Genomic DNA, 22,793 nt, shown 5'->3' with positions numbered 1-22,793 from the left:
ATATTATTTAGTAACACTGCGTGCTCTGAAACGGGAATTTACTAGTTTTTATTTTTTATCATGTTCGTTTTCAAAGCTTGTTCAAGTAAGCTTGCTCAACATATATTTAATGACCGACTGCATAAAACTGTCATTAGTATTAGATTTGTCTCCATTATTATACATTTTCTAAAGTAAATCATAGTCATTAAATAATCACTAACGGAGGGAAGTTTTAAAATTTCTTAAGATTGACAAGTCACGTACAGATTCAAATCAAAAACATTCTTTGTAAACTGTTAGACATAATATTATTTACAAGTTAGTGTTCTGACAACAAAAGATTATTTTTGTGTAATTTATTGTATAAAAACTTAAAAATGAATATAGAAAGTGCTGCTGTAAATATTTTGAAGCGTGGTGTAGAACTAGACACCAAGAAACGATACACCGAAGCTCTTGTTTGTTACCAAGAAGGCCTACAAATATTAGTGGACAAAATGAAAGGTAATTAATGGTATTTTTGCCCTTATTAAAGCAATTTTGTAAATGTTAATAATAGTTTATTTTATCCAGGTGAACATGACGAGTCCACAAGGTCATATCTTAGGAAAAAAGTGGAGGAATACATGAACAGAGCAGAAGCAATAAAAAAGTTAGTTTTACAACAGAAAGAGGCTGGACAGTTTCATGAACAAGTACACATAGAGAATAATTCTACAGGACATAGTTATAAGACTTTATTTGGAAGGTTTTTAGATGATGATGTTGAGTTTGTTGTTGTTGAAGACCCTTATATTCGAAGTTTTCATCAGGTAAGTTAAATCTTGTATAAAAATGTTAACAAAGCAACCATGCCCAATATTACCGAAATTAGGCTAGTTTATCTCCGCCACTGTACAGTAAGACTATAACCCAGTATTGTTAAGTCTTAATTTGAGATTTGCACTAAATTCTCTATAAAAAATATACAATGAGGTAACATGCATGGACATTAGAATCATACATTAATCAATCATTAGATTCCTTTGTTTTTAAGAAAATGTTGAGCTGTCAGTGTTGTATCTGATCTCTTAGTTTGAAATAGACTGGTCCTATGTTGTAAGGTTGTTCATTGTGTGGATTTCAAACTGATAATCAGTTATAATTATTAGATCTAATAAAGTTATTGTTTTACTTCCAGTGTCAAAACTTCCTCAGACTAGCTGAACTCCTAGTTAAATCATGTACAAACATAAGGCACATAGAGCTGATCACTTCCAAAGACAACAGATCTGAAGGTGACCAGAGGGAATGGTTCTCAAATTTATCCAATGACTTGTCTAAATACAGGGTAAAACTCAGTGTGAAGTTCTCTGAAACATTACATGATAGACAGATAACGTAAGTATCACTTGTACAGTTAAATACTACACCTTAATAACATTTTAGAAGAGTATTTCTTTAGCAGATTTAATACTTGTAGCATTGATTTTTATCGATTATTTTTAATTGGTGGCACAATTGTAGTAATCACTGTGTGACACATCACTAAATGGGCAGTGCCCATCCATGAAGTACAAATACTATTTGTGTGTCATTTTCACATCAGCAATACAAAACTTTATGAGCATGAGCTGTCAAAAGACTGATAATATAATGGACAGAGTAAAATCTATATCTAGATAGGCTTTCTGACACATCTCCATATTCCTTTGAAACTGGTAGTTAACCTACTTACTAAGTTAATTGTTTTAATCAAATACCTTTTTTTTTTCTTTTTCAGCTTAAGTTCCGGTTGGATAATAAAAATAGGGAGAGGTCTAGATTTCTTCAAAGCTCCGGAGAACAAGTTTTGTTTGGGAGTTTATGACTTAGATCTAAGGCCATGTCATGAGACCACTGTGGATATAGTACACTCTAAGAATGTTAAACAATCCTATGGTTGAGATATAATGGTGCTTTTAGAATAAGTTGAATAGTTTATAATAAAAATGAAGTTGACAATATTTTTGACTTTTATTAGGAAATATTTAAAAGCTATAGTAACTACGTACCAGATATTGTATGTGTCGAATAAAGCAACAAGAAACACAGAAAGCAAAAAATATTAGCAGTACAAGCATGAGTGATAAAGGGATGTGCTCTCAACAATAGCCTCCTCCATGGCGCAATGGTTTAGGTCACCACGCCAATACCGTTGGGTTGGGAAGTCGTGGGTTCGATTCCCCGAGGAGCAATTATTTGTGCGATCCACAAATAATTGTTTCGCGTCTTGTAGTGCTTTGTGTCCGTTGTGTGTATGTTTATACATACATACATGTATGTCCCAATGACACAAAAGCGAATCGTAGCGCGGGAGTTGTATTTAAAAAAAATTACAAATATCGTTGTGTGATCTGGTAAAACTGTTTTATATATTTTATACAAAAAATTATACTACTAGCAAACCAGATTTTAAAATTAGTTCACACTAATAGAGAACTTTCTTCATTTTAATAGCGAAATTGTAGGTTATAAACTTATTCTACTGAAAAATATAAATTTATATTGTTTATGTTATTATAGGAAAGGTTAAAGCTTATACGGATTGCGTAAATGCTAGTATTAAAGTAATAATTAATTATTAATAACACATCAAATGGTCACACCTTTGTTAAAACATGAGTAGGTATTAGTCATATTAGTCATCAACATAATATACATAAGTGGAATAAAGAATATGCGATGACAATCGTTCTCTTTACTCATATAAAGAATTATAATTCCGGTATAGTCCCAGATTTAGTCGGAATTCTACGATCTTCCTTGTTAATCACTTGTGTAATGTGTGTATGATATAAGTGGGCAATTTTATCTTTACTTTTATTGAAGTAGGGCCACTCCCTTTTTATAGGAAAGTGTTGACAATAAATGTTTCGTAACAAAATATTTATTTATTACAAATAAAACAACAAGTATAATCGATAATATACTTTATTTAACAGATAACAGTAGGGCAGGGAGCCGCATATCTTTACATTCACGAGTATAATGCCTACTTACGATAAAATAAAGTTATACTGGTGGTCTCGATGCTTTAAATAAGAATGAAAGAGCACTTAATATTGTACAAAGAATGAATATAAATAAGTAGATGCTGTATTATAGTTAAGACCATCTTAAACCAGTGAAGTCCCACTAAAGTATTTCTAGTTTTACGAGAATAAGGAGCGGTTTGCCTGAATAAGTATCAAGAAGACTCACTTTTCTTTAACTTGTAGATAGGTTATCTGCCACTTATTCTGTGAAACTGGCCCCTGGATTAATTCCGAATAGAAACTTACACTTATGTTTAGTTTCAATACTTAAAGATGGTACTAACTATAGTAGCAAAGTACCAAATTGACAATTACACTATCAATTTGGATAGTGCTTAAATACATTTAAAGTATCTTAAGACTAAAAGAAACTAAACGAATGATTAGAGACTAGTAATTTCATGACAGTATGGCCTTTGAACTAAACTATTCGAGATAAATAGAACTAAAAAGAGTTGAAATAAACCACAAGGAACGACTAAAATGTCCACAGACGGGTCCCAGTGGGTCAATTTTATTGCGATATTTACAAAGCCAATATTTACTGCTAATTTAGCGTAGAATTTTATATACAGTAACACCTTTCCATATTGGAATGTATGGCATAATCATTTAGAAAAAAAATACTACCTAAAAACAATAACAGGGCAAAAGTGCGGTTTATTTCTTTCGGCGAACTTTCCATAACAAATAAAATTGTATGAATGCGGGCTGAAAAGTTAGTCGAAAAGTATTGTAACAATCTATGGGATTTCCCCATTTGACGTCACTTATTTATGCCCCATTATGGTGACCAGGTAGTTGTAATTGAAAACAAGTATTTTATTAAAAATCTTGAACTAATATTTTTTGGCCTAAATACAGCTAGGTCAAACAATTTTAAGCCGTGATTATTTAATTCATTTGTCCGATTACATTAATCGATTAAATCGAGAATTTATACAGCCTATTTTATAATCGATTATACATTTCATAACAGATTAATCGAATTGATTTGTCGTAATCGATTAGTTCTCGCATTGTAAGTTTTGTCGTCAAGTCACAATTAAGTAGATCATTTTACAATTTATTCAGTCTCTAATAAAATTACATTCGAGTTTAGGTTTTAACCTAAAATCTAGATAGAATTAATCTAGCCATGGAATATACATTACTCGATATTTTAATACCGGTATATTATCACGATTACATAGGTTTATTATACATGCAAGCAGATATCAATGCATTGAATATTTTCGAACTTCTTCGGACCCTAATAAAGCAATACTACTCAAAGCTAATGACAAAAGTGTCATGGTTGATCAAAAGAAAACCTGTAGATTTTGCAAATGTACTCTCGTCAAAAATTGCTTATAGCTCAGTCCGGAGTATATGACATTTATTTCAGCTTCAAGAATTACACATAGCTCTCTTGCTTAGCCGAAAACAGCATTAAAGACTCCATCAAATGTGGTCGAACCATTTCTTCTACATCTTTCTGGTCTTCAAACGCATCGGGATGGTGTTTATGTATTATCCTGAGAGCTTTCAGACAGTGTATGAGGGTCTGGTCCGGGTTTGTGTCCAGGTGGGGACGGGTTCTCTGCAACCTTACCAGCCGGGTAAGGTGCGGAACTCCTTCCAGTTGTACGATCTGGTGAGCTACGTCTGGTATTACGGATAACCTGGAAGGGAATGTTAGGTTAGTTTTTGTTGGTGGTTTTTGATTTTGTGTTTGATTGTTGATAGAGCGGGTTACAGTGGAAGGTTTCTTTCAAAATTAAATTGCAAGTCAATAAGAATAACAAAATCTGGTATTTAATAAGGTTCCGTACCCAGAGGGTAAAACGGGACCTAGAAAGTTGACAGTTTCACAAATGATAAAAAAAAAATAAAAAATTAAATGGATTACCCATACAATAAACGTTGTTTTCGTACTTTTTTGATACGGAACCCTTCGTGCGAGAGTTCAACTCGCACTTGGCCGGTTTTTTTATTACATTAAGTTTAACTAAGTCTTTAAAAATGTATAATCAAGTTACCTAGCAATAGCTTCCGCGGCATGACAGTGTAGTCTGGCCTGTGCCCGTCGCTCGGCGGCGCGGGCGGCGGCGGCAGGAGCACTGCGCGCGAAGCACACTAGCGCCACGCTCGCCGCGGCCACGCGCGACAACAGCAGGATGCAGCGCGGGATGCGGGACAACGATGCTAAAAGTGACGCTGTTTGTTCCTGAAATTATATATTTATATTAGTAAATTGCTATAAGCGGCTTAATAACGGAGTCTTATTCACAAGTTATAAACCTATAACAGGGGCCGAAACAAGTTCCGAGGTCAAAAATACTGATTTTACTGACCAAAAATTCAAAAATACTGACCAAATACAGACCATTTCTAAACCGTTTTTCAGGTGAACGGTGTGAAATAAAAAAAAAATACAGTCGAATTGAAAAGACAAAATCCTTTTTAGATGTCGGTTAAAAAGATTATTTTCGGTTATTGGTCTCCATCATCCCCATAGTCAACCAGCACCGCCTTTTTATTGTGTTAAAGAGCTTTTTCTATTGTTAGTAAAGTTTTCGATCTGGTCTTACGAATTTTCAATCAGGTCTTACGAATTTTCAATCAGGTCTTACGAATTTTCAATCAGGACTTACGAATTTTCAATCAGGTCTTACGAATTTTCAATCAGGTCTTACGAATTTTCAATCAGGACTTACGAATTTTTAATCAGGTCTTACGAATTTTCAATCAGGTCTTACGAATTTTCAATCAGGTCTTACGAATTTTCGATCAGGTCACGTGCCCGGACGCGAGTTTAGAAGTTTTTAAAAATTACAGAAAAGTGCGCAACGGCGCTAAAAAATTTTCACTTTATACTATTGATTTCAAAAAAATAGTAAATTTTAATTTGCTATTCTATTGAAGTCATGTGATGCTGTAATGGATGTATATATTACGTAGATCATCCACATAATATCGAGCATCCAAAGCAGCCCTCTGATATCATTACTGGGCAAATCGAGAATGTAAGATTGGCCAACAGCTAAGGAAAACCAAAAAAATATCGTTGAGTTTGGAAAAATACTGACTATACTGACCGATTTTCGAAAATACTGACTTTTACTGACCAGGTCCAAAAATACTGACTTTTACTGACTTTACTGACCTGTTTCGGCCCCTGCTATAACTATATATCAAAAATTATATAGAAACTCTTGTTGAGTTCCCACAGTTGCCTACATTTTCAATGTTTTTATACAGGCAGGATGAATATCCAATAACTAGAACTAGACCGTAGGACGAAATAATCTTAGTTTAAGAGGAATAACCACTATACACAATAAGAAGAACTACATTATTGGGTAGAAAAGAACCTAATTTGAAATTGCTTTAAATACTTACTTGCAAGAACACAGAGATGTTCGGTCCCCGTTTCTTGACAGCCTCTAGCAGACGTTCTACAGTTCGGTTCTTAGTGAACACTTCCACGATGTCAGATTGTAACTCCTCATCTTTCCGCTCCAGTTCCAACTCACGCACCAAGTTCACGAGGCACGCCGTGCAGAGCAGCAGCAGTTGACAGCATTCCGTGCGAGATAGGATACCTAGAAGAAAAGAAGATTATAAAAACTTATAAGAAAACATTTTGAGCAATAGGATAATAATATAACGTGTCGAATACCAAATCTATTAAGAATCTATTTATGTTTGGGGTTTATAAAGTAACTAGCTGACCCGCGCAACTTCGTTTGCGTGTATCCCGCTACTTCGACAAATACAGTCAACGCACCAACACATATTGGATACTAATTTTCAATTCACAATAACTTCTCTTTCCCTTAACCGCGTTTAAAATATTAAAAGGTTTTTGGTTTCTGTGACTCTTCTTTGATCGCCCCCCCTATCAGTTTTTGGAAAAAAGATTTAAGTAATGTACAGATTTTTTTTTGTCTCATATGTATAGATCAAAGTCGTAGTACCTACTTTTTAATATTATTTATTTTTTATGTACCGTTTTTTTATATTTTTTGTTTTTTTTTTATGTACTTACCTACTTTTGTTATATACATCTAACTATTATTTTCTTGTTTACTTTTTAAGACGCGCTATTTATAGGGACGCTGCCCCCGCCGCCGCGGCCGGCCCGTACCGTGCCGCAATACTAATATCGTGATATCTCCTAAACTATATGTCTAAATAACACACTGTAAACTGCAAAAATAATCTAAATTAAATGCTCGTGATGATGAACTTACTTATTTTGATAAGGATATATGTATTATTGGTTATATCACCAGTTAAACATCACCCAACGAATTAAATGTTTTTTTAATACAGAAAAGTAGTTTTTGTGACTTAAATAAAAAAGCTGGATATATGTCATCGCGGACTTTTTTGTAGAACTAATAAAGACCAATGTTTTTGCTATACATTGTTCTTACTTGTATCCAACGGTATAAGCGGCGCACGCACAAATGCAATCTTCAATTAGATTTTTTTTCTGACTTCTTGGACATAAATCGCTATAACTCAGCTAATATAGTTTCAATGTATTTCAATTATATATAAAAACCTGTCGGAGAAAATACTCTTTCTATTAGTGAAAACCGCATCAAAATCCGTTGCGTAGTTTTAAAGTTTTATGCATACGAAGGGACTACAGACAAAATGGGCGACTTTGTTTTATACTATGTAGTGATATTTTAATAATATTAAATACTAGTCGTTCTAACTATTTACAATGTGAAAACAAAAAATACTATCCATTTTCAATACAAAATTATGAGGTACTGCTACTAGTCACTAGATGGCATAACTAACGGCAAATATAATTCACCGCTAGATGGCATTATTAGTAGCAATGAAGGTTTTCCAATAGACCCTTTGGAGTAATTTCGTTTTCTATACTGCTTCGAGCACACTTTTCAACTTTTCCTTTATTTTCACAAAAAAATATCCTTAAAAATCTTAGTAAATTCTAATAAGCTCACGCGTTATATCAACAGGTACTTATAAAGTTTCACTTCATATTAAATCCTATTGGATTCGTATAAAAACATTGTTAAGATTACAACAGTGCTTAACTTACAAAGGAATAAAGCATTTTTTAGAAAAAACCATCGTGATAAAACCTTCTGTGCCTGCTCTTTAAAACAGTTTTCGAAGGCGTTCAACGACTCTAACCCGCATTTGGCCAACTTGCTGGACTTAAGACCTCACCCCGTCCTCATTACGTTAGGAAACCTAGCAGTGGGACAGTAACTAATGGGTTATTTTATATATTATCGTCTGTAACTTACCAGTAATATTCTCGACAATAGTGTTAAGGTACAGGTGCAACTGCGTCAAGTCGTAGTGTCCTCGTAGCCAGGGCGCCGTGATCTGCGTGAGCACGGTGATCGCCTCGCGCATCTGTGGCTCCGGGTTCGAACGGTCCGATAGAATGTCTGATAGGATCTCTATGCCACCACCCTGTTAAAAAAGGAATAAATTATCGGTTTTGTTAAACTACATAAAATTATAGAACTTACCCCCGGTTACTGAGGTACATTTAGCGGCAGTTTGTCTATTCAGTAGCGATAAAACTCATACAAAAAAAAACGCTATTGAATAGATAAACTACCGCTAAACGTACTCAGAAACCAGGGGTTAGACAATGAAATGATGAAGATTGATATAAATACTTGAGTATATGAAAAAAGAGTTCTGTCTAAGTTTTTCGATACGTTTTTCAAATTATATGTATGTGCATACTGTTATAGTTTTTTTGCAGCACCCTTGCAAATACATCTCGAAAATGAGAATCACTCCTTATTGTACAAAATGTGTAATTCACATAAAGAAGACATAGCTAGTAAAGCAGATAATATCTTGCTATTACAAGCTATTGCTGTCCAAGTTAACCATTAAGTTTTGCTTGATCATTATTTATTAATAATTTGTTTATTTAACAAAAGTTTGACGTTTGATCTGTCGTCATTCATACACCTACATCACCCGGGAATTTTAATACGCTTTATACTAGACAACATTTATTGTTTAGTTACAAACAAAGATTTTCATAATATTTGTTAAGAACGGTAAAACAGAGTTTAACCACAAAATACCAAGGTGATTCATGTATATGGTTGACATATTATTTTCCTTGACACTACTACACTACAATATATAAACTATATGTTTATATTTCTACTTTTAATTTATAAGGAAAACAAAGGGCAAGTAAACATCAAAATAAGTTGAAAATAGAACTCTAGTAGGTATAAATAATGATAATGAATTATTTCTTCAATTTCACCGTATATTTACATATTGTTAATTATTTTCTAACTAGGTGTAAGTGCAACACAATTTAGTCCAATTTAAATAACACTAAAAATATTGTCTGGAAAACAACTTAATGAAGGAAATTATAACAATATTGCAGTTCGTATTAGTCTACATTGTAAGTTCTACAGCAACCATAGACTATCACTTTAAAATTGTCAGTACCTATATAAATTAAAAAAATGCTCAAATTACGAACGAAGTGATGTATTTTAGGCTATACATACTCTTGTAAATCGTAACAACTGCTTAAACTAATACAGTACAATCTAATACAACTCGTAAATCACAAAACAATTCACTTTACAACTAGTAAAAACTTTAAAAAACACACTCACCTCTTCAAACTGTTTCACCGCGTCGCCATTAACACAGACAGTTGCCAGCGCTCTTAAAGACAACGCTTTTATAGAACTCTTGTTCGTCTCAATAATCGCTGTCAACAAAGCCCTAGGCACTGCACAGTCCACAAACGGTAACTCCGTGATGTTTTTCATGATGCGAGCGCATTTCTCATGCAGAGAGGCTTCGGTCGTGTCCGATAACATGGCCAGGTGCCCGATAGAGGTTAACGTGCTTTTCAAGATCATGTCCGATGGGGGCTCTTCGATGATTGATACTAAAGTCTGTGGGAAAAGAGAATTTAGGTAAATGATCATATAGACCTAGTTGGGCAGCATGCAACGCGTTCAGATTCATCCCCTTTTAATAGCTGCAGCGGGAGTAACTTTTTAAAAACGAAATAATTGCCGGTGTTTGAATAAATTTTGTTCAATGTTTTGTGTAAAAAGATAGGATAGTAAACAGAAGTATGTGAAAGGAAATTGCATTCCAGTTTTTCACAGTCGTATGTGTCGTTTATAACCAATAATATTAAGCAGACAACCACTATAATTAAAAATTTCCTCTCAGAAATGTTTATTTCCGAAACATCTCGTGTTTTATACTGTTTGTTTTAATACAGTTTCTAAGAAAACGGAACTCTATATGATTTATCTTTACGTATTCAGTAGATTACATGTTATGAACGAATAAATCTATGTAGCTGTGTCATACGTTAACGCAGCGCCTTTAAAACGCACGCAATGATCTACGATCTGATTGTCTTGTAAAGTAATTAGACTTACAACCAAATGATTAAACTTCAGTCAGTTAAAAATGCCGCAACATAATTCACAAGAAATAATGGCAAGAAAATTACATTTGTTGCTTAGGAGCCCCTTTAAATAAATACTTTATTCTATTTGTAGGTATTTGTTATTATAGCGGTAACAGAAATACATCATCGGTGACAATTTAAACAGTCTAACTATCACGGGTTATAAGATACAGTCTGGTAAAAGACGAATAGACAGCGAAGTCACGGTAATAGGGTCCCGTTTTCCCCCTTTGAAACTACGAAACCCTGATAAAGCGACAAAGACAGCGTGACTTTCAAGCATCACTTGTCTTCAGAAATCGGCTATTAAAATTTAAACATATTCTTACCTTCATCTGCTGAACTAGAACAGCTTTTGTCGTCTCCAAGAATATATCAATGAGCATGTCCAAATGCTTCAATATCAGACTCCATTCCGGTCTACTTTCATTCAATTCCACTTTGACGTCCTCGCCCACATCGATTAGTTTCTGTAGATACAGCTGCAAAGACTTCTTTATCTTGTCCCATCGTTCCGGCGTCTCTCCAGGCGGCTTCGTGTTCAAAGTAATGCTATGTGCTAGCACAAACTCATTGATATTTGCTACTAACAAACATATCTGCTCTTCACTAGACTGCCCACTTTCAATTTGCCTGCAAATAAAATTGTTCCGTGAAAGTAATTAACATATTTTATGTTAATTTTTATAATTATTTCCTCGATTTGTTAGTGAAATGAATATTGAAGTTAGTGCGGGCAAGTATCGTAATACGAATTGATTATGTTTTTCTAATCGCTCGCTCGCTGTTTGTAGAGTAATTGCTTCATAAAGAGAGAAATCATTTCCGTGGCACGATGTTTTTATTAAAAACAACTATTTATTCGATAGTTAAGAGTAGAAAGCATAGCATACTTTAACAGATTATTGGGATTAGGGATTAAACAGGTATAGTAAAAAAACCCTTCCGTGTTTTTTTTTTAACCCAAAATGTATGTGTAAAAGAGTAGATCTAGATTTTTTTTTGGGGCCGCGACGAGTATAGCAATATCTCTAGGTCCGTCTATATTTTATATAGGTAGGTATATATTCTAGACTAGTGTAGGTTAGTGGTGAAGTTCAGTCACAATTTGCATGTTAACTTACCTTAAAACATCACTATACTGATGCACAATAATCTGTCCGTGCGTCTGCACCTTTTTGATATTCCCAGTGATAGTCGCCGAGCTGGCAGTCACCAGTGCCTTCATCTCAGCTCCTAGAGGCTTGCTCTGCAACGTCGTCATGCACTCGTTCTCACATGAACCGACTAAGTCACACAACCAGGACTGAACCGGCTCAGGTTTACGCTCACAAAGACGCTCTAGTGTGGTCTGATCTATTGATCTTTCCCGGTAGAGGATTTCGTTCTGGTTGTTTAGTACTATCCTGAAATGGGAATGTTTTGTTATAAAAAATAATAATGGAAAAGGTCTAAGACGTTGTAAGATTTCATTATATGCGTATGGGCAAAGGGGATACAGGCTAAAGTAAAAATACAGACCGGTTTGATAAAAACTCGTCTGACGCACTATTTGCCTGTGTAGGTATGTGTAAAGCAAATTAATAAACTAATCCAGAAGATTAATAACAATTTTAGATCCTATGTTTTAAACTCTTCCATCTTTCCATTAGTGTTTAACTTCATAAAGTCTACTTTAGTTCAAGTTCTTAGAGCTATTATTATAAAGAAAACAACCGGACTTGCTGAGAGCGAGGAAAAGTTTAACTTAATACCAGTTATTTGTAGAATAAGTTCGTTTTCTCGGCCTCTAATGAAGGTGAAATTCTAATTTGTATTGATTTGCACTAATGCTGAGTTGTTCGGTTTAAACGACTGTAATAATGTTGTCAGGACTTATTCTAATATACTATAGTAAAAGCTTTCTTAGTTTTCTTCTATCTATCTTCATTAGAGTATATTTTTCGAAGATTATGTTATTGCTAGTTCTATTATTCTATGCATGAATCAAAGGATACGATATGACGCATAATGAAAAGGATATTAACTCATTCAATACTATGTTTTATGAAACAAATAAGATTTATAAACGACCAGTTAACCTTACGTTGACACTGATTGTTGAATTAAAAATAATTGTAGCAATAAGGTCAATTAAGCCTTCTGGATTCCCCGCTTCAAATATAACAGGATGTAGACTTACCCACTATTGAAGTTTTCTAATAAATTCACTCTTCGAGTACTTTTCCTATCGCTTTTTGGAACATCCATAATCTCATGAGGTGTCAACATCTTAGGAGTAGAGGTACAGGCTAAGTTCATCTGAACGTCCATGAAATCCATCTCAGCTTTTAACTTCTCTCTCTTAGAATCATGTGTTAAGTTCTTATTCGTCTTAGAATCAGTTTCGTAAGGAGTTTTCTGTTTATCTTGGAATTGTGGGGGCGGTGTGAGACGGCCATTCTTTAGGTAATCGTCCTCTGGCTTGTCATTTGCTTTCAAGTCGTTTTCACCACCAATCAATCGTTCGTTATAATGTGGTATCAACAATTCTTCTGGGTGACCCACTATGACCCAAGAATCTTGCTCCTTAACCCTTGGTAGACCGAGTGAAGGTACTCGACTACCTTCCAAATGACCACCAGCACGAGTATCAACTACTGTTGGCTTTTCTTTCTTAGGAAATATTCTGAACATATCTTTTGTCTTTTCAGCTTTTGTTGCCATTCGCTGTTTGGCTTTTGGTCCCGCCTTTTTAGTTGGTTTTAGGTGCAGGCTATCCATGATGTTCTTGCCAAGGATGGCTTTTGTTGGTTTATGAATTTGCTCATTTTCATAAGACATGTCTTGGTTTGGTTCGTCTTCGTCTATGTATCCTAAAGAATGATAACCTTCCTGAATGTCTAGAATCTGTTGGTCTAACCTCTGAGCTTCAAAGTTTAATGATTTGTTCAGTCTATTTCTTTGGAATTTAGGAGTGGTTGCTATCGGAATATTCTCCTCGTTTGATAAGCTACGTGTGTATTCTACTTTCGGTGGTGTGATCCTCTCAGTTGGCACATAAGGTACATTAGATATCGGTGTACGATTCCTCGGCTGATTGTTCACAGCGATCTGGTTATTATCCTCTAATTTCAAATATTCTAAGCTCTCCTCAGATTTATTCTTACTAGTCTCCAAGTCTTTCACTTTCGCTAGTTTAATAACTTTGGTGCTATCGCTATCAGTACTCGATATAAACGACTTCTTGACCGGATACTTCTTAGAGGGACTTATAATATTAATGTTTTTAACTGGTACTTCTTTGGTATCTTTTTGTATTGCACTTTTGTTTGGAATGTTATTCTCTTTCTTACTTACGTTAGTCTGAGGTGAGACATTGGTCTCCTTCTTGTTTTCAACTTTAGCTTTAAGCTTATTGTTGGCGCTATTGTTCAAAACATTTTTCGAGTTTTCTTTATTCGATTTTTCATTGTTAATATTCTTCGGTGCCGGATACTTTTGTTCCGATTTATTTAAGTTTACATTTTCAGCGTCTTTGTCCTTCAAAAGTTCCATATGTTCTTCATCATGATGTATTTCACAATACTTCTGCAAGTCATATGGAGTTTGTATGACACTGCTGCTGCGAAGTCGTGGCTTCGGCGTGGGCATGCCACAACTGACGTCGTCCGCCATCCGAGCATCGCAAACATCTTTGCTCTGCGGCGTGTTTTGAAAATCAACCGCTTGTTTTACAGTAACATTTTGATTGTTGTTCGAATCGCTACTACTTGACGATTTATTGTTGTCGCTCGACTCTGGCGACTGATAATACTGTGAAGGTGGGGGCGAGCTGTCAGAGTCAGAGAAGCCGGAATCTTGACTTTTATGGCTGCCGGGGCTGCCGTGACGCAGAGGCCATTGATTTATCTGTATAGGTTGCGCAATGTCTTCGGTGCTATTGTTTCTTTGTTGTTCGGGCGGGTTGGCTATCCAGTGAGGCAGCTGGGGCTCCCACTCGTTTCGGTTTCGGTTCCACTCGGGCTGGGCCACTGGACTTCCAACGTTGGGCGGAGAGTCACCCCACCACACCTTGCTGCGCGTTCGTTGGAAATTGGACATCCTGTAAAAGAAACAAATCGATAGGTAAATGAGTCGTGGGAACGTCGTGTAAGGTGTAGGGTTTAATGATCGGTGTGGTGACGTAATGTCTTGGTCCATTATGAGGAGTATCGGAGGTGCGCGGCCCGTGGCGCGTGACGCCGCCGAACACAAATTATCTCGTACTCGTATGTAAAGTTTGTTTTGTTTTTGTTTGATAGTCATGGGAATTCGGTACGCCTATTGTGTTGATTGCTTACAATAGTTGAAGAAAAAAGTAGTAAAACACTGTCCAAGGTGATATGACGCGTGCTTTGGAAATAATAATAATGGCATATCACGAAAGTCTTGGTGAGGTCGGGCAGATGTTAAAAACCGTTGCAGAGGCTATTGTGCACAAAATGCAAGGGCGTTCACACATCGACTGTCATTCTCCCCTTCGGTTTACCGTACGCGAACAATAACTCTCTTAGGTAAGATGCTGGGGAGCAGATGTAACATTGTAAACGATGGTAGAGTATTATACTGAGAGATACATTAAATCTCAAGTGTGCATGTCTGGTCTTATACCTACTTCAACGACACTAAAACATTCTACATTTGTAACAAAAGCTCATTTACGTATCTCGGTAGATTAATGTGTGTCTATGTTAACTCGGCCACGGTTTGCGGTCGTCTGAGTCAACGCACTGTCTGATTCATAGTAGTAATGTAACAACTAAACACACATTACCGGACGTCGATATCTTTCTTTATGTAGGTAGTGATTGATAACTTAACCGTTTTGTTTGTTTAGAGCATGCTTTCATTTCTTTACACGGGTTTGCAAATAACAATCTTTTCTAATAAAAGGTGTGGGTGGGTCACCATTTCTGTGTTATGTAGAATTGTGTTTTTATCTATCGATGAAAATTAATAGGAGCGAACGATCAGTGTGGTCTATTTATTATTTAAGCATATGGTTAGTGATCAACCAAGTGTATATCGTGACAAAGTTGTACAACCCGTTCGAATGCGTTTTACATAACTTAACGACTGTTATCTTATCAGCTTGGTGATGGTGACGATGCAGTAAAAACAAACTATTCTGATTAAATATATCGCACCATTCGCGCCTCGGTGCAATACTGTCACTTATGCAAAAAATTAGTTTTTCAGGAGAAGTATTTAAAAATTTTACACCTCACACAACAATGACTTTAATAAGATATCTATAGATTTGATTTTTTTTACAATAGTGACAGTGTTGCACCGGTGTGCGATATTTTATTATCGATCGAGAGTTGATTTGCTATTGTAGCAACACCCTTAGGACATATTCTTTCTTTTATAATGAACAAGACATTTAATGACTAGCTTTCTGATTATAAATGAGAATATTTCATGACTATATTAGACTACTTTCCCTTCGTCCTAGATAGATTAACGCTAAAACATGTTAGGTGTGTGTACATGTAGATATTATCGTTTAGAAGCCATTACGTTAAGAGCAGAGGTCAATGTGTTACTTAACTTTATGTGATAGTAATCGATCCTGTACTTCCCTTGTTATATGAATACATTAGGTAATGAAAGGTTCTCTATCATTTATAAATATTATTGGACAACGCACACACGGTCATTTGATTCAAAACTAACACAGATCTTGTACTATGCTTACCAAATAACTGATATAAACATACTTAAATACTTTTGAATACATACTTACAGAGATAATTTAACAATCAGGCTCAGAACAGATACTCGTGCTCATCACACAAACATTTGTCCCGGGTGGGATTCGAACCCACCACACGTGGCGCTACGGTTATTACGGCGAGGTGACCACTTTAACCACTGCGCCAAACGTACAAAACGTGTTGAGTGTAGCAGACAGACTTCCTAATCTATACTAATATTATAAAGCTGAAGAGTTTGTTTGTTTGTTTGTTTGAACGCGCTAATCTCAGGAACTACTGGTCCGATTGGAAAAATTCACTGTTAGATAGCCCATTTATCGAGGAAGGCTATAGGCTATATATCATCACGCTACGACCATTAGGAGCGGAGTAGTGACGAAAAATGTTACAAAAACGGAGAAAATTATGACCTTCTTCTTAAAAAACGAAAGCTTCGGCAAAAATTATGATCTCTTAGGTGACGCAAGCGAAGTTGCGCGGGTCAGCTAGTTTATAATATAAAATTAAAGTATAATTAGTAATTAAATAATTATCAGTAATCACGGCAATCAGTTTGCAGTGTCAATGAGTGATTCACATTCATTGCATTTATCAATACGAATCCTGTTTAAAGATAATAACGGGATATCACGATGAGTAATAATTTAATTCAGTTAGATCTAAGTCATTATTAAATTAAAAATCTGAGTGTTATCTAAAAGGATGTTTTCGAGTTACATAAGTATTATTTTTTATTCGACGTAGTCAGTTTTTCAAATACTTCATCCAATTAGAGTATAAGCTCTAATCTCCTATTAGCAAAGAACTATTGTGAAATAAAGTGCAAAACTAATTATTTGTTATTAATATATAGTTCCTAATGGACATCGATTATGAAGTGTTTGCAACGCGGCTAGTTTCGACATAGGTTTAGTTCATTGGAAATTATGTCACTTGAAATAAGGTAGACGTAAGTACATATGAGTTAAGATTTTTTGGTATTAAGTATTGAATGTAGAATATCATCTGTCGTAAACTGTATAGCAGGTCATATACCTACTAAACAGATATGAAATTATTTACTAGTTAATTAAAATCAAAATCAAAATCAAAATCAAATCATTTATTAATTTAGGTCAAATATTGACACTTATGATAGTCGTTACAATTACTGAATCTACCACTAGCTCGGAAAGGGGGTAGAGCCTTATGAGAAGAGCTAGCGAGAAACTCACGGCCACTCTTTTCAATCGCCAAAAGTTTTACAATGTGGCTATATTAGGTATTGAGGATACAAAAGTACAAGCTATAATATTACAATCTTACCATTTTAAAGGTCGTTGCTACTACCTACTGTAAGTTATTGTTTAAAGTCTTACCTCCGGTTTCAGAGGTACATTTATCGGCAGTTTATCTATTAAATAGCGTTTTTTTTTTTGTATGAGTTTTGACGCTATTAAATAGATAAACTACCGTTAAATGTACCTCAGAAACCGGGGGTTGGAATAGTTAGTTTTTAGGGATTTAAAGATTCATTAGGTTATATTCTGATTGACTTTAAAGTCGCAGTATGCAGCCAAAACATAAATCAACAATCTATATAAACCCTAAACACCTTAATAATGCCCGTTATCTACCTGTGAAAACTAATTTAAATAAATTTACAAATGATTTACAAAATTAAGTTCGACCAACAAGCAATAATTTAACATCTAACTATGTTTTGACACGCGACGAACATCACCGTATTTTAAGTATAATTTCTACATTTTAATATGCATTTGTGAGTCCATTATAATTTGTATTCTGCGGCCTAACTTGTACCATGCGGGATAACGGACGGACATACAGTTTTCACTAGAAACTGTAGAACGGTTCTTACTGAGTTAAAGAGTTTAGTTTCTCTTTGGTAGGTCTATGTGGGAATTGTCTAATGTCTATGGCTGTTTTTGTGTTACTAGGTGGTGTTTTATGGAGATACAATATGGATATGCACATAAGTATGTATTAAGAAGTATATAAGTATGTTTATCAGTTATTTGGTTACCGTAGTACAAGCTCCGCTTAGTTTGGAATCAAATGACCGTGTGAGTTGTCCAATTATATTTATTTATTTTGGTAATAATTATACTAAACATTATTTTGTAAAGTTTCTTTATAAAGGTAACTGGAGTCTTATTTTAACATAATATGACATATCTTATATAACACAACAAAGATAATTAATCCAAGGACTGAGGGCCATAAAAACCATCTAAGGGCTAGCTTATTATATTCCTTTTATAAACTTAAAACTACATAAATTTAAAGAATTTTAAGACACATTACATAGATATTTCTAAAAACGTGTACCTTTCGTTCCAAAAGATTTTCTCTACCGTTCTATAATTTTTACCTAACATTAAAAACTTACACGTGACCTAGTTCAAACTTAACACAAAATACTAAATGTTTTTGACTGAAAACATTCTAGATAAAAACAAAACCACCTTGTTTATTTATTCACAACTAACGCTGTAAAACCTTGAAGTTATCAATGAACCTTCAGACTTCAACCGATAGCCCTTGTAGACTTCCTACATTCTAACTATTGAACTGTTTATACATTCAACATTATTCTAACTTAGACATGCTTGACTGGAAACAATGAGAGTCTTTCAGTCAACGACTTTGAATTTTGGCGACGAAATTGTTAATTTACACATTTTAGCATTTATAAACAACTTAATCGATAAAAAAATCAATAGAAGTATCTTTGACTGGTTAGCATAATTTCGGAGACCATTACTTTCATAGAAATGCTCTTACCTATTTACTGAGACTCTAACAAAGCCAAAAAACCTGTCTGTCAGTGATTGTATGTAGTAATAGGCATTTCGGGATCTCCCAACGTCAAATTTCTCCTATTTTGGATTAAAACTCAACTTTCTAAGAAAACAAGCGAATTACGTCAATTACCATGACTTAACAAACAAAAACAACGCAACAACAAGGTAAAAGTGGGGAATTTTCGATATTCACCGCACTACGGGAGGTCTAAAAACTCTACAAAAACCGACCAAGTGCGAGTTGGATTAGCGTACGAAGGGTTCCATACTATCTATCCATTATCTTTAAAAACAAGCAAAATAATCACGTTGTTTGTATGTCACCCCAACTTCATTCTGTTTTTAGTACTTATTTCTTGTTATAGTAACAAGTATATGTTGAAAATTTCGACTGTCTTGCTATCACGTTTCAGATATTATTATAACCTAGTAACATATAGACGGATAGTGGAGTCTAAGTAATAGGGTCTTTTTACCCTTTATCTACGGAACTCTAAAACCCATTTACCGGGTACAAAAAATAAAGAATCTCCGCGCTTTAAACTGATATCATATTTATAAGTGGAGATGGCGAAAGCATGACAGAATCGTACCGCGATACTCCGCTCCAATGCGCTACACAGACTAAACATAAATTATAACTAGTTATAAAGTTCTTAACACCTGTTGAAGATGTTGTAGACTGTATCTCTATGATAAACTTTATTTTGCAGCGTTTCGAAAACGGTGTTGACAATGCTACAAACTAGGTTTTAAATTATCGCGTTGCAAGACTTAACTACTTAGTTTTAATCGTTAATTAACGCGTTAAGGCATAATTTCAATTGGTTTTGTTTGATATTTCGGGCCAGTTTTTATTGGTCGCAGTCAGGGTTATACGTTATATGCAGCTGTTGCTTTTGATTTGAAGCTGGTGAATAAAAATCTATTATTAAGTTACTTGTTTTAACTTAATGCGTTTCTGCGATGCTTTTCGCTTATATCCAAGAGTCTTAAGATTGCATTTGCAAATGATCAGCAATTTGCAAGGAAACAGTTCCTTTCTACGAAACCAAGTCAAGGATAGGTCATTGAATACCTTATTTTGAACGTAAAACATCTGAATTCGAAGCACTTACCGCACAATTTAGATTCCGATCGATTTAACATGGATTCCAAGAAATTTACAAACACGACACGCGATCTCGCTTTATAGAAGTTTAGACTGATTGATGTTTGGGACGTTTTAATTCAGTTTACCTGGTTTTAAACACCAAACGAAAGGTTTTTTGGTTTTCTTTAGAACTAGACACAATAATTAATTAAATTTAAATTTCTTTTGTATGATTCCAATACTACCTACTTGGTAAGCGGCAAGCTTATTGCTAAACTAACAGAAGTACCAAAACTATATAAGTTTAACTAAAGATTTTGTATTGAAATAATCCAATGGGATTCTAATTGACTAATCCTACAATCGATAGAAGTCCTTAAGAATGTTTTGACTGCAATGTATTTGATACGACATTGCCCCTATATCTGAATAAAAAAAAAATTTCAATATTGCAAATATTTTTTAATTTCATAAGAAATTCAAACAAATCAAAACCTCAGTTTTCAACAACACACACTATTTCACCCGTTCGCAACTTCATAGCCATCCCTTATCTTTCGCACCTACTCATCACACATTAATAAATTCGTGCGCGACTATATGAGGGCACATGCACCTGGTGTAACGGTCGCGTGTCATCTGCTCCTCCACGCCACGGTCTGCCGCGGCCGCAGTACGGCACGCGTGTTCTATACTCCTGTCAAAATTTCAACTTCGAACGGGAATCTGACTTGACAGTTTTTGCACGAATAACGAATTCGATGACTTAATTTTGGCAGCTGTTGGTGTTCTATTTTTGGAATAGGTTGTTTTTTTTTATCTGCAAAAAAAGGATGAGACATTTTTGCATTCGAGATCTTAATTCAGTGGGCTTTTCACGTATCTCAGTTGACAACTAGTTTAAGTTAAATTGATGGTCACTATTCAGTGCATTGCTGCTTTGACGTAAAGTGTTAATCATTATTATCTAAGGGAGAAAACAATGTACAGCATAGTGGTCTACAAATTGTTGTCAACTAAAATACGTGGTAGGCCCCTGGTTTGTTTACTTGTAGTTAGATTATATTTCTTTAATGTCGCAAGAATTGTACAAAAAATCTATCGACTTGATTTCTAATACACGCGTTGAGGTGTAAGATATGCCATTAAGAAAGTAAACACTCAATAAAAACTGGCTTAGCTTCAATTATCGCGATTTATATCGTTCACAAAAACAGCAATGAAAAGTAGATTTATTACATGTTACAACGTTACAAAATCCGTGTACATTACCGGTGTAAAACAGGCTATTTTTTAACGCAGACCTGTCAAAATATTAACAAAAGAAAACCGTTATATTTCACACGAGCGATCGATATTGTCGAGCTCCATCGAATAATCTTTCGCAATCAAGAGTAAACGAAAATAGACCTTGAAAGCTTAGGTTTAAAAGCTATTTTTATTGGTATGGTTGTATTTGTTCCCAGTCCCATGTGTAGTGATTTGATCTCTATGGTTACGGCCAGGTGCAAAGCGCCGCTTTTTTTTCTGCGTATGCGCAAGGGTCGCGGGACCGCCCTAGGGAACGATGCGATAGTAATACAGAGTGTTGTGAATTATATTTTGTTATTATTCTTTTTTAAACGTCTTACTTAAAAATCTGGACGGACTTAAGTTGGATCGAAATATGTTTTAGTGTCTTAAATTAAATAACTTTAACTCATTAATGTCCCACTGCTGGGCAAGGGTCTCCTCCCGTAATGAGGGAGGGGTCAGGCCTTGAGTCTTCCACGCTGGCCAAGTGCGGGTTGGGGACTTAGCATGCCCTCAAATTATCAAAATAAAAATACTGAAAGGTATAATTTACTTAAATATTTTTTTCTGTAAAATGTTAATAGTGCATTATCTTAAAGCAAACGAAATACATGTTAAATAAATGCGCGATTACCGTAATTGAAGTCAATTTGACCACTTTTATGATAAGCTTTTTACAAATAACTACACTAAATTAGCAAATGCCTATCAGAAAACCAACCAAATTGAACAGTTGATCAAACAAAATGTATGAAGCAAATTAACTTTGATTCACCAAGCAAGTATGTGTTTTGTCGTCACACTTTAATGTTGACTAATATAGTATATTTAACACAAATATCTGAATTTTCAGGGTCAAATAACAACTCTAGCGAATACTTGAAACATTTGGAATATATATATCTAGAATAAAATATTTTAAGGTTTAATAACAATATTTAACGTCATATACTTAGTAAAGATATACTAAGTATTTTTGTGTATTGACAGGTGGTGAACTCTGGAACTACAAGTCGCATTGTGTTGCATGTCATTAACGCTCTTAATTTGTTTATGTGGATTTTACAACTAAAATCTAGACCTTTTTAAAGTGAGGGACAAAAACCTGAAACCATTACGAAGTAGGTAACGAGTGAAGCAGTTATTTTTACCGGCCTTAATAGTTTTGTACCGGGAACTGAGCAGCTCAAGACACAAGGACGCCATGACAGTTAAACCAGCAGCGGTAGTGACAGGAACTAAATAGTGACAGATAAATGCTAGATAAGTAATATCTGGGTAATGGTGTAATTAATTGTAAGCTTGGACTGTATAAGTGATACGATACTGATTGATAATCAAGCTAAGAACTAG

General features: G+C 34.9%; 2 protein-coding genes across 3 annotated transcripts in view; one reads left to right on the top strand and one right to left on the bottom strand.

Moving 5' to 3' along the window:
- The first annotated feature begins 235 nt into the window (after positions 1 to 235).
- Positions 236 to 1,967, top strand: LOC142980530 (MIT domain-containing protein 1-like). Its single transcript, XM_076125965.1, has 4 exons — positions 236 to 486; positions 556 to 794; positions 1,163 to 1,362; positions 1,745 to 1,967. Exons 1-4 carry the CDS (start codon positions 360 to 362, stop codon positions 1,905 to 1,907), a joined length of 729 nt encoding a protein of 242 aa, XP_075982080.1. The 5' UTR covers positions 236 to 359; the 3' UTR covers positions 1,908 to 1,967.
- A 951-nt stretch (positions 1,968 to 2,918) lies between these two features.
- Positions 2,919 to 22,793, bottom strand: part of insc (spindle orientation adaptor protein inscuteable) — a 51,734-nt gene continuing 31,859 nt past the window's right edge. For both annotated transcript variants that reach the window (XM_076125800.1, XM_076125801.1), the window contains 8 exons: positions 12,689 to 14,590; positions 11,631 to 11,912; positions 10,836 to 11,139; positions 9,686 to 9,973; positions 8,321 to 8,492; positions 6,423 to 6,625; positions 5,060 to 5,247; positions 2,919 to 4,702 (listed from right to left, as the gene is read on the bottom strand). In XM_076125800.1, the coding sequence (XP_075981915.1) occupies positions 4,435 to 4,702; positions 5,060 to 5,247; positions 6,423 to 6,625; positions 8,321 to 8,492; positions 9,686 to 9,973; positions 10,836 to 11,139; positions 11,631 to 11,912; positions 12,689 to 14,589 (3,606 nt within the window). In that variant the 5' untranslated portion in view covers position 14,590 and the 3' untranslated portion in view covers positions 2,919 to 4,434. The remainder of the gene's footprint in view (positions 4,703 to 5,059; positions 5,248 to 6,422; positions 6,626 to 8,320; positions 8,493 to 9,685; positions 9,974 to 10,835; positions 11,140 to 11,630; positions 11,913 to 12,688; positions 14,591 to 22,793) is intronic.

Source organism: Anticarsia gemmatalis, chromosome 18, assembly GCF_050436995.1.
Source record: "Anticarsia gemmatalis isolate Benzon Research Colony breed Stoneville strain chromosome 18, ilAntGemm2 primary, whole genome shotgun sequence".
Lineage (NCBI taxonomy): Eukaryota > Metazoa > Arthropoda > Insecta > Lepidoptera > Erebidae > Anticarsia > Anticarsia gemmatalis.
Note: the sequence above shows the minus strand (reverse complement) of the source record. Positions and strands in the feature narration are given on the sequence as shown.

Bases quoted from the DNA above. Each gene is read 5' to 3' on its own strand.
- LOC142980530 (XM_076125965.1), top strand. From the start codon at position 360: ATGAATATAGAAAGTGCTGCTGTAAATATTTTGAAGCGTGGTGTAGAA. The intron at 795-1,162 runs GTAAGTTAAATC...TTTTACTTCCAG, and splicing joins ATATTCGAAGTTTTCATCAG to TGTCAAAACTTCCTCAGACT. The intron at 1,363-1,744 runs GTAAGTATCACT...TTTCTTTTTCAG, and splicing joins TTACATGATAGACAGATAAC to CTTAAGTTCCGGTTGGATAA.